Raw genomic sequence first — 17,560 nt, 5'->3', positions numbered from 1 at the left:
ATGGTTCAGCAGCACCAGGGAGTGAGCAGGGCACAACCTGATGGATGTAGCCCTGATTACTATGCCCTACTAATAACTCACCTTGGGAGCTGCTTGGAGACACCTCCAGCTAGGGAGGCTCCCACTTCTGGGAAACATGCAGCCTGATGGGAGTAGGGATGGCATACACATCCCAAGGAATATGCATATTTTGGAAAGACATTTTCAACACACCTATACTTACAAGGCTAAGCCCTATCCAACAGAAGCCCAAGAAAGGATGTGATATTATACTATTAGAGTACAATAGCCAAAGGACATGTGGGCTAGGGTGGCCACCAGACCCCTGTGAACCAAGTTCCTGTGAGCCAATCCCATCTCAGCTCCAGGCCCATAGCAGGGCCAAGCAATGCTTTCCAGGTTCTACCTTACATCCTCCCTGCCTGGCCCTGTGTGAGAGTTTGGTGTATGAGGCTTATTCATCAGTAGCCTGAGGCCAGGTGTTGAGGTCAGTGGAAATAGGCGACCCTATCAATAGTGCTTTCTCCTCTATGATCCTCACAGGGGCCTCCGTTGAGCATGCGTTTCACTTGGAAATCCAGAACAAGAGCGAGTGGGTCGCCGTGTGAACGGTAAGAACGCACCATGGCATCAGGCTGTGGGAACATGAGAGCATGCCAAACCAAAGAGCGTCTGAGCACCCACTGTGCTCCGGAGTCAGCCCCCTTTCCACCGAGGTCAGTCAGCTGTACATCTTTGACTTGGTCTGTGTTGCTATTATTATTTTTTTACCTTCTAACATGGAGGAGGGGAAACTAGCATATTTTGAATGTCTACTGGGCCAGACATTGTGTTCCATACTTTTTCTTTTTGGAGACAGGGTCTCACTCTCTTGCCCAGGCTGGGGTGTAGTGGCGCCATCAAAGCTCACTATAACCTCAAACTCCTTTGCCCAAGCGATGCTCTTGCCTCAGCCCCCTGAGGAGCTAGGACTACAGGTGTGTGCCAGGACACTGAGCAAATTTTAAAATTTTTTGTGAAGACAGGGTCTTGCTTTGTTATCCAGGCTGGTCTCAAACTCCTGGCCTCAAGTGATCCTCCCTCCCACTTCAGCTTCCCAAAGCACTGTGATTACAGGCGTGAGTCACCACATCTGACTTATGCTCCATACTTTACTCATCATGTTATGTAAAATCACTGAACCCCATGACATAAACATCACCCCCATTTTACAGATGAGGAAATGGAGACTTAAATAATATGCTCATGTCAGTAAATGACAAAGCTGGGATCCCAAAGTTTATGAGATTTCAAAACCCACATTCTCACTGTTCCATGCAGAGTCCTAATTTCAATTTCTACTATTGGGGTTTGGGAAAAAATAACTCAATCAGCCTGTTTGAAAAACCACATACTTCAAATTTTGGATCTAAGAATCAAGTGAGAAACCATGCCCAGGATACAAATGTGTGCCATGTTCTTATGACCCAATTTAAACTACTATTCTTGTTATTTTCGTCAAGGAGCTGTAGTGATGCTTTGCTTCTGCCTGCAGTGAAACTATGAACCATAAATCCTACTATTTCCTAGAGTAGGATCGTCCCAGTGGATTCAAACAGACTCCCATAACTCATGGTAACAGATATCTCTAAGGGAAACAAAAGAATTATAGTGCTCAGTTATATAACATCACCGTGTCTTCAGTGTTCTGTCCCAGAATCTCTGTTTTCAGGATTAAGATTAAGAAAACAAATTCTCCAGGAACAAAAAGAACACACAGCATGGCTAATAGATGCCTATCATGAAATGTCTTTTCTTACCAGTAACCAACCACAACAAGGATTAGAGGGTCACTTCCTGGTGCAAAGCCAGGTCTAGACTCAGCCAGTCTTTGCACTTGAGAAACACAACGCACAGTATCTATCGTTGTTTGAAGAACCAAAAAGAAAAAACAAAAACCATTTCCAAACAGCAAGCAGATTCTATATCACTCCTTCAGAGGCACACAGATGGCTTTTGAACACTGCAACCTTTTCTTCTCTCAAGGGCGCTGCAGATTTTATCACCCACCCCACACTAAACTAGGTCCTGCTGAGCCTGCAGAATATGGAAGGAGGTTTCAAAGCCACATGCTCTGACATCATAGGATCACCCGTCCTCACGTTCAGTCCTCGGCTTTCCTCTCAGAGCGCTCAGGAGAATGCTGCCTTTTGTACACGGGCACAAGGGAAATGGCCTCAATGCTCGGCATAGTTGGCTCCCAGTGCCTAGGCAGCCTCTTCCTGAGCTATGGGGCTGGGGTTCTCTTCTGTACTTCAGTTCCAGCCAGGAGCTTGTACACACGTGGTCAACTATTCTCTCCATTGAGATGGCAATGACCTATTTCTTCAGACGCTCTGTCCCCTTGGGAGCAGGATGCTAGGGAAAAGCTGAAGGGCCTATCTACTTGCTTCATGCTTGGAGGGAAACTATTCCTTCTCCTCATCCTTGTGCCTACTGAGGCTGGACACGTCCATTAGTGACTAATGTGGTAGGGAGGCAGTGCAGACCTCTCCTGGCCACACACACACATACTCCATTTACCTAGCCGGCCACTCTTAACTGGAGAACAACCTCTTATTTTACACTTGCCTGACTTTCAATGCCAACTTCCACTAGAAGCTGCCAGTAGCCACTGACAAAATTGTCTCACTCAATTATGATGCCACAGACTGACCTTAACCTGAACCAAATGTCGGAGAAGGCTGTGCTCCCCCACTGCACATTTGAAATATTTATCCAAAGAAGCTTTTCAGTCGTAAAAAAATGGGCCGACTTAATACAAAGGTGAATCCTAGAAGCACCCCAATTCACTGACTTTAAAACTGACAGCAAATCTTGGTCTTCCTCCTTGAGAATGATGAGCAGAGGCTTCAAGCAACACTTTCTAGGCGGAGGCCAGAGTGCCCCTCTTTGTGGGCCAGGACGCTTCAAGCCACCACCAGCCTCCTGGCCCTCCATCAGTGCTCTAACCTGCTAGTCACCGAGTGTATGATCACATATAGCGACGAGACAGACAGACAGATATATTTTGAGCATATACTACCAGTTTTCTGATAAAATGCATATATGATGTAAATGACTAATCCATATATTCATTACTAATAAAGGTTAATTTCTTTTTGTTAGTAAAAATAAACAGAAATAAAAGTTCCAACTTTTTCTTCCCATCCTCTCCCATGGACTGTCTTATGCAGTCCACTATTCCAGGGGCAAACGCTGGTGCCCTTGCTAGGTCATCCTGGCCTGAGACCCACCCCATCCCCAACACTGAGGCTAGAGCACCAGGGACACCATCTCAGCGGGGTTACTGCTCTAGGTCACGAGCCCTCTCTGTGAGATCACCCCAAGAAAATGCCAGCTTCATAGATCCCTTTCCCTGCATAAGGGTGGACACTTCCTTCCACTTCTGATTGGAAATAGGCAGCTCTTCAGTTCTAGTCATTGCATCTCCTGCCGATCACATCCTGTTGGGCTTCTGCTCTTGGCCCCTCCAGTTCCCTCCTCCACACAGCCCCCTGAGTGGTCTTTCTAAAACAGAAATCAGAGCATGTCACTCCACTGCTTAAAATACCTGAGTGGTTTCCCACAGGCCTCAGGACAAAGTCCAAACTCCCTGACAGCTTACATGGCCCTGTGTGATCATGCCCCTACCCCTTCTTCCTACCAAGCACCCAGTCTCTGAGCTGCCCTGAAACAGCTGCAGGATGTTCCTTCTTTACTCTCGTGGCTTAGATGACTAGGTCCTCCAGCAGGAGATGCTATTCCTTCTGCAGGAATATTCCTCCTAAGCCCTGACCGCCCCCAAATCCAGCCTTTTCCTCTGGTTCATTTCTGCTTTGTTTTCCAGCCTCTGCTGAGACATCACTTGCTCCACAAGGCTTCTTAGACCTCCCCCATCCTTCCCAGAGAGGGTCAAGTGTCCTCTCGCTGTGCCCTGACTGTGCCCTTTGCTGTGTTTAGCATGGGCCTCACTGTTGTGCATGACCTCTTATCTGTCTCCCCCTCTAGATGGTGAGTTCTATGTGGATAGGAACAACATCTGCCTCTTTCACTGCCATGCCCCCAGAACCAAATACAGTGTCTAGTACACGGCAAGTGTTCAAAAAGGTCTGCTGAGTGATTGCATAAGCTGCAACATATGCCCTACCACCTCTTCTAACAAGATGTCATGACATGACATGTTACGGGGAGTAGCTAGGGGAGGAAACAGCTTGGATCTCTATGCTTCCCTTCCACTCCTGCCCTTAGAGGCCTGTGGACTCTTTGCTGGCAAGCCTTGCAGCCCTCAGGTGGTGTGAGGAACTCAGCAAAAAGGCTTCTCTTTGAGTGTCCCACCTACCTTCACTGTACCTTCCACTTCCACAAACCAGCGCCTTAACATGGCTTGAATCTGGCCGTCAGTCAGCTCAGGGTTGGCATTGTGGATTTTCTTCTTGACCAGGTCCTCCAGCAGGAGACGCCTCAGCCGCCAGTAGAAGAAGGTACGGGATGTCTTCCAATCCAGGATATCCTACATGCAGAGAAGAATAAGCTTAGTCAGCCCGGTCCTAATTCCTGCTTAATGCTCAGTCTGGAGGGAAACCCACAGGCATAAAAACTGATTCTCGGCCGGGCACGGTGGCTCAAGCCTGTAATCCCAGCACTTTGGGAGGCCGAGACGGGCGGATCACAAGGTCAGGAGATCGAGACCAGCCTGGCTAACACGGTGAAACCCCGTCTCTACTAAAAATACAAAAAACTAGCTGGGCGAAGTGGCGGGCGCCTGTAGTCCCAGCTATTTGGGAGGCTGAGGCAGGAGAATGGCGTAAACCTGGGAGGCAGAGCTTGTAGTGAGCTGAGATCCGGCCACTGCACTCCAGCCTGGGTGACAGAGCGAGACTCTGTCTCAAACAAACAAACAAACAAACAAACACAAAAAAAACTGATTCTCCAGGCAAGCCCTTCACAGACCCAAGAGCTGGCTGTAAACTCCTAGCACTTCCAGATGTTCCCCAGGGCAGAATTGCAGCCCACATGCCCTGCTGTCTGCAGCACTGTGCACAGCCATGGGCCCAGCTAATGCTGATCCCACACATGGCTAAGATGTTCTGGGGAAGAGGCTGTGAGTTCCCAGATAACCAGACAAGGAGAAATTGGTTTTGAGAAGATGGATCAAACAACTTGCAGATCAATTATGAATTAGCTGCTGCAGGAACCTTAACCCTATAGTAACCCACATCCTGAGGACCCGTCACAAATGAAGGCACATGTGACTCAGTTTTCCACCAGTAAAATGCAGCTTGCCTCCTGAGGAATTAATGGAAACCTAAATTATGCATTGTTTTAGGATGATAACAGCTACAGAAAAAGTGAAAATCTAAAAAATATTGAAAATGTTTTGATCTGCAGGAGTTGTTTTAATTTGGCCCTCATAGCTCCCTGCTTGTGAGCCTGTGTGCAACACGCACACATACTTGCTAACATGTGGGCCTCTGACAAGTCAGGAGAAGTGGCAACCATTGTACTTACGCTAATAACACCCTTCTCCTGCATCCGGCCTGGTGTGTCGTGCAAGTCAGCAAACTGCACGGCTACCTGATGGTAAATGGGAATTAGGAATTCCTCCCGCTCCTTCAACTTGTTCTCCAACTCCTTCCGTTCAGCTGTGCTTAGCTCCGGGGTCCCTGCAATTAGATAAACATGCCCGTCACACTCTGTAGTGACCAGGAATCTCTCTGCACAGAAGCAGCCACAATCACAGGAAGCTCATCAGCCTGCCCCCTCTTCCCTCTGTGGCCTGGCTCTCCATTGTCTTCTCTGCTCTTTGCTGATTAACAGGGCCCTACAAGATGCCAGACCTGTCTTTATCTTGCCACAGGAAGCCCACATGCCCTCTTTTCCCTGTGGCAGTCACAAGTGTGAAGGCAGATGGCAGTCCCTCGCCCATGCCTCTCCCTGAGAAGGTGCAAGTAGCCACCTAGAGGCCTGCAGCATCTTGCTGACACCACCCAGACTCCTCCTTTCCGAGGCCAGTACTTGTACGCTGACACCATGCCTATCCCTGCTGACCAACATCAAAGCAGGTGGGCTACTCCATATGTGGGATGTGGTGAGAGCATCCCCAAGCTCCAAGCACAAACTAGTAGCTCAGCTCTTGTTTTCCTGTGTACATGCAAGTTATCTGCCAAACTTGGCAAGGACCTGAATACCTCCTAAAGTTACAAGCCATAGTACTTCATGGCTTCTAATCTCAGGTTTATATACTCTTAATCTCTAATTAGCAGAACTCAATCTAATCAGAGCCAGATCCTCATGTCTTGTGTCAGCTCAGTGGGTTAGCCTGTGGTCTCCCGCCTGGGCTGCCACTGCCAGAGCCAATCCCTGACCAGAGTGACAAAGACATTCTACTTCCTGGGCTAAAGGAGAAGGAGGATGTAAAAAGAGAAAGGCAGTCGGCAAACCTCATTTGGATCACTGCACACGGTACTCTGACTCAACAGACAGGAGACTTTGGAATTCCTTGTAACAACAAAGGACCCCTCCCCCAATCAATAGCGTCCCAGTAGAGGTGTTGCTATGGTGTGCTTTTCTTCCTAATTACTTTCAGAATGGGATCTGCAATCAATACTGAAAATTTAGCTGCCTGCCTAGTAAGGAGGAGTAAGTCTAGCTAAAGGAGCAATAGGTGACAGCCCCTGGTGTTAGGGACAACCTGAAGTGCTTTGTCACCAAAGCTGACAAATAAATACATGAGCACAGGTGATAGGATGCAGAAGACGAAGGTCTATTTCAAGCATGCCTGTCTGGGAACAGGCCTCGTTTTTTACACCACTATGAATCATATGCCATAAACAGCCTTGGGCTGCTGACTGAGCAGTAAGTATTATACATAAACACAGGTTAACAGAGGAGGGATGTAACTATAGTACTTAAGTTCCATTTTTATAGGTTTTTTGGATGCCCAACTCTATCTCTTTTTTTAAGCTCATCACCGTTTCAAAACTGTGATGAAGGTGCCACTGATGTGCTGCTTTAGGCCCCGGTGCCTCAGCAGTGTTCCTTCCAAAACATCTGAACAGCATGAACGCACAGGGCCCCATACTAACGGATGACATTCTAGCGTAGATCTGCCTGGAGGGCTGATGGCAGGAGGGCTGAGGGATCAAGGGCTGGCTGGTGTCTTTGGAGATGAGACATTCTCAGAACACCCTTGGCAGGGAAGCAAATGTTTTCCCTTCTCCATAGAAAGAAACCAAGATCCCCTGGAGAAATAGCTGATTCTAGGGTTGAGGCAGGGAAAACATCAGATGAACCTGAGGTGGAAGCCCTCAAAAATGATTGAGACATGTTAGAACAATGCAGGAGCCAGTTTTGAATGTGTTCCCACTGGCCAGATCTGGGACAATGAGCACTAAAATAAATAATGATATTTATCACCAGACAGGGTATTTGTGGAATGAAACTAGAATCTACCAGTTCACCCTCATATAAGTAATTAAATGAGGGAGAAGGGAAAGGGAACACTGTCTCTTCCAGCAGAAGAACAGTAAGTGTAGAGGAAATGATGGAATTAGAAAAATCACCGTTTTACAAGCATCACAGTAAATTACTCTGCCAAGAATCATCAATGGATGTCAAAGCCAGTGGGTGAAAGTTTGATAAGAAACAGAATATTCACAAAGTCTTAAAATATTCCTTACAAATCACTTATTAATTACAAAGGGGAAAATGGTAACTTTATAGTGGATTAACCTAGTGAACAACACCTTAAACAAGTAATTAAATTACCATCAATAGGACAGACTGATACTGTGACTCCTGATGACATCCTGAGAAGGACAGAACGTGACTTCCGCAACAGTCCTGCCCAAAAAGCAGAATCGGAATCTAACCACAAACCCAAACTGAGGAAACATGCTACAAAAAAGTGGCTCACTCTTCAAAAATGTGAAAAACAAAGAAAGGTCGAAGAATCAGTTCAGATTAAAGGAGATTAAAAATACTTGACAATGAATTTCAATGTGTGCTCATTAGATCAGATATCAGACCGCCCCCTCAAAAAAAAAAAGCTAAAAAGGACATTGAGATAATTGGTAAAATTTTATTTAATATGAATCATGAATTAGTAGTATCAATGTTTATGGTTCTTGATTTTGATAATTGTGGTTATGTAGGAGAAAGTCTGTGTTCTTGGAAATACACACTAATATTTATGAATAAAGAAGCATGAGGGCTGGGCGCGGTGGCTCACACCTATAATCCCAGCACATTGGGAGGCTGAGGTAGGTGGGTTACTTGAGGCCAGGAGTTTGAGACCAGCCTGGCCAACATGACAAGACCTTGTCTCTACTAAAAATACAAAAATTAGCAGGGCATGGTGGCACATGCCTGCAGTCTCAGCTACTCAGGAGGCTGAGGCATGAGAATTGCTTGAACCTGGGAAGAGGAGTTTGCAGTGAGTCAAGATTGCGCCACTGCACTCCAGCCTGGGCAATAGAGTGAGACTCTGTCTCAACAAAATAAATATTAAATAAATAAAATAAAAATACAGACAAGAGGTCCACAGATTACTTCTCAAACGGCTCAAAGAAAATGCATGTGTGTGTGGAGCAAGAGACAATAAATACATGTACACATGTGAATATGCAGAAATAATAAAGCAATGGGATATTAACAATAGGTGAATTTGAGGAAAAAAGCATTGAATTATTCTTGTAACTTTTTTGTGAAATTCTTATCAAATGAAAAGTTTTAAAAATGAGGCAAGCTGGAAAGAAAACTTATTCCTGGCTATCCAATGCATATAATCAATAATCAAAGGTACTGGGCACCATTCTAAGTGCTTTATATTTGTTAATTTATTATCACAATAACCTTAGGAGACTGGTATTCTTATTATTCCCATTTTACAGGTGAGGAGACTGAGGCACTGAGAATTTACGCGACTTACCAAGGTCACAAAGCTAGCAAGTGACAGAGCCAAGGCTCACATGCAGCAGTCTGGGTCCCAAAGCTTTTGAAGACTGTTAGCTGTCCTTTCTTGCTTACTTGGGCAGAAGACAAGTGCTTCAGTAGTAGTGTCCCTTTAATTTCTGAAAGGCTAAGTGATGATGGTGGGCTCCTGGCTGATAAAGTAACATTAAATACTTCAATGTTACTGAGTGCTTTCCCAGTTGCTTCAGGTATGTGATCTCTAATTCTTATGACAACTCAACTTTATGCCAGGGTATCTATTTTACAGGTAAGAAAACCACAGCTCTGAAATGTAAAGGGACTTCCCCAATGGCATCCAGCTCTTTTTTTTTTTTTTTTTTTTTTTGAGATGGAGTCTTGCTCTGTCGCTCAGGTTAGAGTGCAGTGGCGTGATCTCGGCTCACTACAACCTCTGCCCCTCTGAGTTCCAGTGATTCTTCGGCCTCAGCTTCCCAAGTAGCTGGGATTACAAGTGCCCATCACCACGCCCGGCTAATTTTTGTATTGTTAGTAGAGATGTGGTTTCACCATGTTGGCCAGACTGGTCTCAAACTGACCTCAGGTGATCTGCCTGCCTTGGCCTCCAAAAGTGCTAGGATTATAGGCGTGAGCCACCGCACCTGGCTGCATCCAGCTCTTAAGTGGGCAAGTCAGGATTTACACTTGGGTCTGGCTCTCTCCAAAGCCTGTGTTCTTCCACGTTAAATGGTACTGAAGGCTGGCACGTAGATATCCTGCAGCGGCCACTATAGGGAAACCAGCTGGAGAGTTGGTTTGCTGTTCGCAAGGAGTTAAGAACTGGCTGCAGAAGAGGGAGCAGCTATGGGCTGAGGACCGTGTTTCAGAAACCAGGCTTTGGCTTCACCAAGTTGGAAGGACAGAGGATGCTGGCTTCTGGGTCTTACCCTCTCAATCAAGCTATTCTAGAGCTTTGAAAGAATAACAAAATAAACGCCTGTAATGCTCTGGCCCTACTGAGACTAGGAAGATCACAGGGCATTCCTCCAAAGCCTGCCTTGTTTGATTCCTTCAGTAATGCCTCTGATTATGGTTCAAGACCCACCTCAAAAAAACATCAAAGCAAGGAAAAGACTGAAGTGGAGAATATATGTGTTTTTAAATGCTCATGTGAAGGTCAAGGATTTGTGTGCTTTGTTTTAGGGGAAAATATATTTTTTAAATTTTATTTTCTAAAAATAAAAGGCTGTTGTTAAGCCAGTTATATCCATGTGTTGCACACCGAAGGCCCCTCTCCCCTTGTACAGCAAAGCAGCCAGCGCCGGTAATGATTTAGAGGAGATTAACAAATATGTCAATGTCTATTTTCTGCTTAATTTAAAAGCGGCGTCTATAAAGATTTTTGACTTCTGAACCCTGTTCTCCTGAAAGAAAGAAGGTAAGAATGAGGAGGGGGATAAAGAGTGATTATCCTATCATTGATCGTTTGTCAGGAGCATTTCTTATTCACTGGACTATTGTAAAAAGCTAAGCTCTCGATCAATCCTGTAAGCTCCCTGTACAATTAAATATCTTGAAATGGTTTTCTTTCTTTTCTAGCCAGATTGCAGGGCCTCGGGGTTTTTAGGAAAGCAAGTTGGTGTGTACACGTGTGTGAGTGTGTTTAAGAATATGCTACAGAGAGAAAAGTCATTCTTTTCTAGAATTCTACATTAGGAAATGGCTGGGCGGGAGTAAAAAGGTAGGTGCTCCCATCCTTTCCTATCCAAAATAAAAAGTCCCTATGCAAGTTGGGAGCACTGCCTGAAGCCAGGAGTTCAAGATCAGCCTGGACAACAAAGCAAGACCCTGTCTCTACAAACACACACACACACACACGCCAAGTGTGGTAGCTCACACCTGTAATACCAGAACTTTGGGAGGCCAAGGTGGGAGGATGGCTTGAGCCCAGGGTGCCAGCCTGGGCAACAAAGCGAGACCCTGTCTTTCCTCCCCCATGCCCCCAGAATTAGCCAGGCATGGTGAAGCGTGCCTGTAGTCCCAGAGATGCCCTGGCCGCTGAGGGAGGAGGATCGCTAGAGCCTGGGAGTTCAAGGCTGTGGTGAACCGTGATTGTGCTGCTGCGCTCCAGCCTAGGTCAGGAGTGTCCAACCTTTCGGCTTCCTTGGGCCACATTGGAAGAAGAATTATTATCTTGGGCCACACATAAAATACACTAACACTAATGATAGCCAATGAGCTAGGGAAAAAAATTGTAAAAAAAATCTCATAATGTTTTAAGAAAGCTTACAAATTTGTGTTGGGCCACACGTGGCCTACAGGCCACAGGCTGGACAAGTTTGGCTTAGGTGAAAGAGGGTGACCTTGTCTCTTAAAAAATAAGTCCCCATGAAATCCTAAAAATGCACACTTCTAATTAAAAATTTTAAAGAGTTAAACAGAGATGAAATATCACTGATCAAATAAGAAGGGCTAACAGTATTGAGATGTTACTGTGTGCTGGTACTGTTAAAGTACTTTTCATCTCATTTAATCCTTACAACAATCCTAAAAGACAAGATGAGGAAACTGAGGCACAAAAAAGTAACTCACCCAAGACCACAAAGCTAGGAAATAGTGGAGTTGTGATTTTGTACTAGGTAATCTGGTTTAAGGGCCCATGCTCCTTAAACAAAGCAGTTCAAATTGACTTGAAAGTATCCACAACACAGTGGCCTATCAGGTGTTCCCTGGAGCCAGGATACAATGAAAAGCCACATTTCTCCTCCATGGTATCAAAGGTGAAGAGAGGCTGGACACGGTGGGTCATGCCTGTAATGTCAGTACTTTGAGAGGCCAAGGTGGGAAGGATTGCTTGAGGCCAGGAGTTTGAGACCAGCCCTGGCAACACAGGGAAATTCTATCTCTATAAATATTTAAAAATTAGCTGAATTGTGGTGGTGCATGCCTGTAGTCCTAGCTACTTGGGAGGCTGAGGTAGGAGAATTGCTTGAGCCTGGCAGGTCGAGGTGTAATGAGCTATGATCATGACACTGAACTCCAGGCTGGCGGACAGAGTGAGAATCTGTCTCTGACCGAAAAAAGAAAAAAAGGGAAACTCCCAGAGGAAAATAGCTGATTTCTGCAGCAGGAGGTATTTTTTTGCCCAGCCATACCACTTAAATAGGCCAGGAGAAGGCCAGCCCTAGTCTGTGTATGAACAAACTACATCATAAAAACAGGATTTGGGGGAGGTGACATCTTCAAAGCTTGGAATAAAAATCAGACTCGTAGACTAAAAATTCTCTGCTCAGCCAAAGGCTCTAGGTGACCTTACAGAAATCTTTTTCCTTTTCTGAGTTGCGTTCCTCATTTATGTAACAACAATCCCAGTCTGGCAAACAGGGAAAATGTTTTATGAAAGAATGTGATATTAAAGGGTTTTAAAAAACATTCTCAACTTTCAAAAAAGTTATACTTGGTGGCAGGTGCCTGTAATCTCAGCTACTTGGGAGGCTGAGGCAGGAGAATCGCTTGAACCTGGGAGGCAGAGGTTGCAGTGAGCCAAGATCTCCACGACACTCCAGCCCAGGCGACAGTGGAGGCTCCATCTCAAAAACAAAAACAAACAGTTATACTAAGAAGCCTATGTAAATTTAAATCCAATTTTAACGTTGATGGGCCCTTCTTCCTTAAGAAAGCAATTTGCGCTGGGTGTGGTGGCTCAGGCCTGTAATCCCAACACTTCAGGAGGCCAGGCAGGCAGATCACCTGAAGTCAGGACTTCAAGACCAGCATGACCAACATGAAGGAACCACATCTCTGCTAAAAATACAAAATTAGCCGGGCGTGGTGGTGCATGCCTGTAATCCCAGCTCCTCAGGAGGCTGAGGCAGGAGAACCGCTTGAACCCAGGAGGCAGAGGTTGCAGTGAGCCGTGATTGTGCCGCTGCACTCCAGCCTGGGCAACAAGAGCAAAACTCTGTCTGGAAAAAAAAGAAAGAAAGAAAGAAACGAAAGAAAGAAAGAAAGGAATGAAAGAAAAGAAAAGGAAAGAAACTTGCTTTCATTGGTTCAATATTTCTGACGCTAGAGATAAGAACCAGACCACCCTCCCCAGAGAGCTCCTGAATATCTCAGATATTAAAACACACTCCCATCCCTCAACCTTGAGACTGAAAAATCAGCATTAAAAAGACTGGAATCTTATTAAGATTCAGAAGTACAAACACAAGTAGTTGTTTAAAAGATCTATGTAATCACATTTTCTATGTTGAAAGAAATTTTTCTATAAAGATACTAAGATAGCGTAAAAAAAAAATCCTGCAAAACTATTTCTATATCCATAACAGGTGTGCCTTTCTTTACACAAAAGCATTCTTGAAAAACTGCGTAAATCAGATCCTGTTTTAAATGCCTTAAGGGAGCTATTTTATGAGGAACCCTGCAGTGAATCCTTTGGTAAGGCAAATAATCCTTTTGTAATGGGAATAATTTCTCCCAATGTATCTAGCTTTTTTTAAAATCCCATTTTCATATATCTGCTTTTCTTCAAAGGGGGCCATACCTATCTAAATACACCCACATTTGCATATTGATTTTAACAGCAATCCTCTCAGGGGATGTTTAACCCTAAAGTTCCTTGCAACAGTGTTAGTGCTCTACTGTTCATATTTTTAAAAATCATTATATTAATAGAAAACCCAGAGATTTCCAAACAGGAATTAAAAAAAAAAAAAAAAAAACTGCTCCCCGATCAGCCCTGTCCCTGTGTTTCCAGGCAGACATATCCATATAAAAAAGGTCAGGAAACAGCATATAATTCTCTGAATTCTTCTGGTAGAAATATGCCTCTGCAGTCTTCATTATTTTCCTTCCCCAATTTGCTCTCCCTATGTCTGGCAGGTCAGGATACAGGGATCTGGTCATTTGGGACCAAGATACATTCTGATGACAGCTTTCTCTTGGGGAATCCCTTTAACTAAATGCCTGCCAGGTCCCTCTGGCCAAACAGAATTGTGAATCACTGCTTTCTTAGGGGAAGCAAGCCCAGGTGCTTTTATAAATACAATCAGATTAAAGGATCAAACTAAAATGACCCCTTTCTCTTCTCAGAAAATGTTGTCACTATTGCACTAAACTTCACCAAGTCAAATAGCTTCTGAATCAGTGTGAGGGGTAGGTTTTCAGCTACTGCTAACAGGAGAGGAGGCAAGATCCCACATCTACCTTTGTGATAGAAAGCCTCGTGTTATTTCTCATCAGCCTCCTTACTGCAGAGGACACAGTGGCCGTAGTGTCAGCGAGGACACTCCAAGTTCAACAGGTGAGAGGTGAAAGGCCACTCACTAAGGCATGCGTATCGGAACTTCTTTCTTTCCTAGTCTTAACTTTCCAGGCAACGACATACTTTCTGCCTCAAACAAGCAACTCTGTCTCTTTTCAGCTTTCAGCCTCCTGAAGATAGACACAAGAGTTGGAAAAACACAACTCAGATACTATGATCACCTCTGCCAGAAAAGCAGCTTAACCCTTAAGTTCCCTTAGCCCAGGGAACAGTCTTTTTCCTGTCATTCTGGCTGCTAAAGAGAAGGCTTGGGAGGAAGGCATTCCTGAAGATTTTTACAGACGGGAGTTTATCCTCACCTGCCACCACAATGCTCCATATCTGCACCTGGGGCAACCTTGACCCTGAAGACATGGTGGGTGTGGGCAGGCCTAGAAGGACTAGGCGAGGGCCAGCAGCAGTGCTCAGTCCATGCTGCTGCTCACTGTGGCAGGCAGGCAGGGCATGTTCTGTGTGGGTGGCGGTGCTGTGTGGCAGGCTGCCAGCTGCCTGGGAATAGGGGCACGACCAAGAACAAGTTCCCCTAAGTGGCTCTTTGCCCAGGTGCTCTTCGTATTGAGAGAGAGGGACAGTGGGGAACTTACAGTTGCTTCACACTTGGGCTGGACAGTTCTCTCTCCATCTAAATTGATTTCTCTCTGAACACAAAAGGAGGGGAAGGATCCAGGAGAGGACCTCAGGTCACAGCACTCAAGAGGCCAGGCTAGCAAGGCCATCCTGCTCCACAGCCACTCTCCCTGCTCCTGGCCTTGTGAGGCAGTAGAAGGATATCAGAGAGAGACAAAAAGGCCTGGGAGGGCTGCGGCTCCATTTCCAGAGAAGAAATTTAATTTCCTTAAGGCAACCAAATGGTAGGAAGTAATTCTTGAAATGACTCTACCAAGCCCTGGTTCTGTGAATCAGGGTCAGAACAGATTCAGCAATGCAAGTCTCGGGGGCGTGGGCTTTGTTCACTTTTCTTTCTGAGGTAATTCTTCCCTTTACTTCTATTAGGAATCGGTGTAGGTACTATTTACATATTTTCTGTTATAATCACAGACCTGCAAACTAGTAATTCACCATCTTTCCACCCAAACTAACCATGTAAGATGACAAAAGGCCATTAAAAAAAATCAAAGTTCTAGAAGAGATGAAGTTAGCTGCTCGAAGTTAAATATTACTCATTCTTAGAAAATAAATAGTAATTATGATTTTTTTTTTTGACAGGGTTTTGCTCTTCTTGCCCAGGCTGGAGTGCAATGGTGCGATCTTGGCTCACTGTAACCTCCACCTCCCGGGTTCAAGCGATTCTCCTGCCTCAGCCTCCTGAGTAGCTGGGACTACAGACATGCACCACCATGCCCGGCTAATTTTGTATTTTTAGTAGAGACGGGGTTTCTCCATGTTGGTCAGGCTGGTCTCGAACTCCCAACCTCAAGTGATCTGCCCGCCTTGTCCTCCCAAAGTGCTGGGATTACAGGTGTGTGCCACCGCGCCTGGAATAATTATGTTTTTGAACACAGTCGATCAGTTGTGCGCTGCTTTGTCTGAGTGATCTGTGAGTGAGCTCCCCAGTAAAGAGGCAGATTTGGGGAGAGAACGGGAACACAAGATAACATCCACTCCTACAGGCTTTCTCCTAAATCAGATTTTCTCTGTGGAATTGGCTTTAGATTACAACGGGAAAGAATCCTTGTTTATTTTAGGCTCAGTATTCAGCTGAGGAAAAATCTGAAGAAATCCTGAGAAATGGAGAACACAGGGAATGAGAATTCCATTCTGGGCTCTGGTGTAGTTTTATTTATTTTGTATCTTAGATTATTCACTTTTTTGGCCTCAATTTCCCAATCTGAAAAACGAGACAATTTTCACCCACTTTGTGAAAAAGAATTTCGGTAGTTTGGTTCTAGGCATTGCTAAAAGAGCTGGAATCATTGTGAACCCCAAAGGAACCGGGTTCGTAGTATGTCCCGTTATATCCAGGCTGACCTGTTTTGTCGCAGAGACAGCTGCCCGTGTCGGATATCCCTGAGAGACAGGACTATACTTCTGTTTCTTTCCTATTTCCACATGTGGGACGGAGCCACAGAGAATGCTGGATACCAAACATGGCCATCTGCTTTTTCTAATGACTAAGACGGAAAGATAATGATGCAACGAAGTAAATGCGTACTCATCTGCTCCTCATATTAGCTAGGCAGAGGTGTGATCTCCACTTTATGGTTGGAAAAAACTGATGTTCGGAGAAGTTAAATAATTTACAAGACTCGCAGTTAGTTATTCTTCTTCCAAGTCCACTGCTCATGTCCCCAAGCTGCCCTAGGCCAGAGCCTGCTTCACATTTAGCAGACTAAGGGTCCTTCTTCAAGTGCCATCTTGGTCAAGGTTAAATAAATATGGTTTTCTCCAATGCGGATAGGAAATTGATAATGAGATGATTTGTAACAAATGATTAAACGGCTATCACTTGGGAGTCTCCTCCCTCTCCCCTTCAAGTGCTTCAAAAGTTAAAAGGTGCTGGTTGAAGGTGGGAGCGACATCACTTTCCCTGAAGAGAAAGAAGCTTCATCCCCACACCCCTAACCATCCAGTCCTTCTGCAAATGGAGAGAGGATCCCTCTCCCTACTACCCAGTTACTCTGAAGGGATAACAGCCATTGGGGGGTTAAAAAGAGGCAGTGAACCCCTAGTTAATGAGTAGGAATTCAGCAGGCAGTGTAAGATAAATGGAGCTCTCTCTGCTTCTGCTAGAGTCAGCATGAACTGCGGCCCTGCGGCTTGTTTGTGGCAAATGGAGTGCGCGAAATATCAAAGGGCAGTGATCCAGAAGAAGACCGACTTTGACAAATTTTAAATTGGCCAGAAAGAAAACCAGCAAAAAGGAAAAAAAAAAGAAAGAAAAGAAGAAAAAAAAAAAAAAAGGAAAAGAAAAAGGAAGAAAAAAAAGGAAAAAAAGAAAAAGGAAAATGATGCAATTTGCTGTACCCTGCAATTGCAGCATTGCTGCCTTTGTATGGAATTAGTGGTAAACACAATCGAGGGATGCTGGCAGCAATTATGAGCCATCTAAGTGAGATGCTTATCAGTGGCTGAAGCTTTTAGAGCTCTTTCTATGTACAGTTGTAAGTAACTTGCTGTTGAGCTGCAGTTACTTTAATTAAAGTGTATGGGGTTGGTCAGAAGTAATTATCCTGTTTGGAAAAGAAAGAGAAAAAAACCACCTCAACAATTCTGGGTGGCAATAGATTTTAGAAACAACTCTCATTTCTTGTATGTGTGCATTCCCCATAAAAGGATCAGACTGTGGTGAGTTAGACTTATTGG

General features: G+C 44.9%; 1 protein-coding gene across 4 annotated transcripts in view; it reads right to left on the bottom strand.

Annotated features, from left to right (window-relative positions):
- Positions 1 to 17,560, bottom strand: part of ACACA (acetyl-CoA carboxylase alpha) — a 355,889-nt gene that overhangs the window by 7,624 nt on the left and 330,705 nt on the right. For all 4 annotated transcript variants that reach the window (XM_011990217.1, XM_011990219.1, XM_011990218.1 and 1 more), the window contains 2 exons: positions 5,530 to 5,684; positions 4,361 to 4,531 (listed from right to left, as the gene is read on the bottom strand). In XM_011990217.1, coding sequence (XP_011845607.1) covers positions 4,361 to 4,531; positions 5,530 to 5,684 — 326 coding nt within the window. The remainder of the gene's footprint in view (positions 1 to 4,360; positions 4,532 to 5,529; positions 5,685 to 17,560) is intronic.

Source organism: Mandrillus leucophaeus, unplaced genomic scaffold (genome assembly GCF_000951045.1).
Source record: "Mandrillus leucophaeus isolate KB7577 unplaced genomic scaffold, Mleu.le_1.0 Scaffold374, whole genome shotgun sequence".
NCBI classification, from domain to species: domain Eukaryota; kingdom Metazoa; phylum Chordata; class Mammalia; order Primates; family Cercopithecidae; genus Mandrillus; species Mandrillus leucophaeus.
Note: the sequence above shows the minus strand (reverse complement) of the source record. Positions and strands in the feature narration are given on the sequence as shown.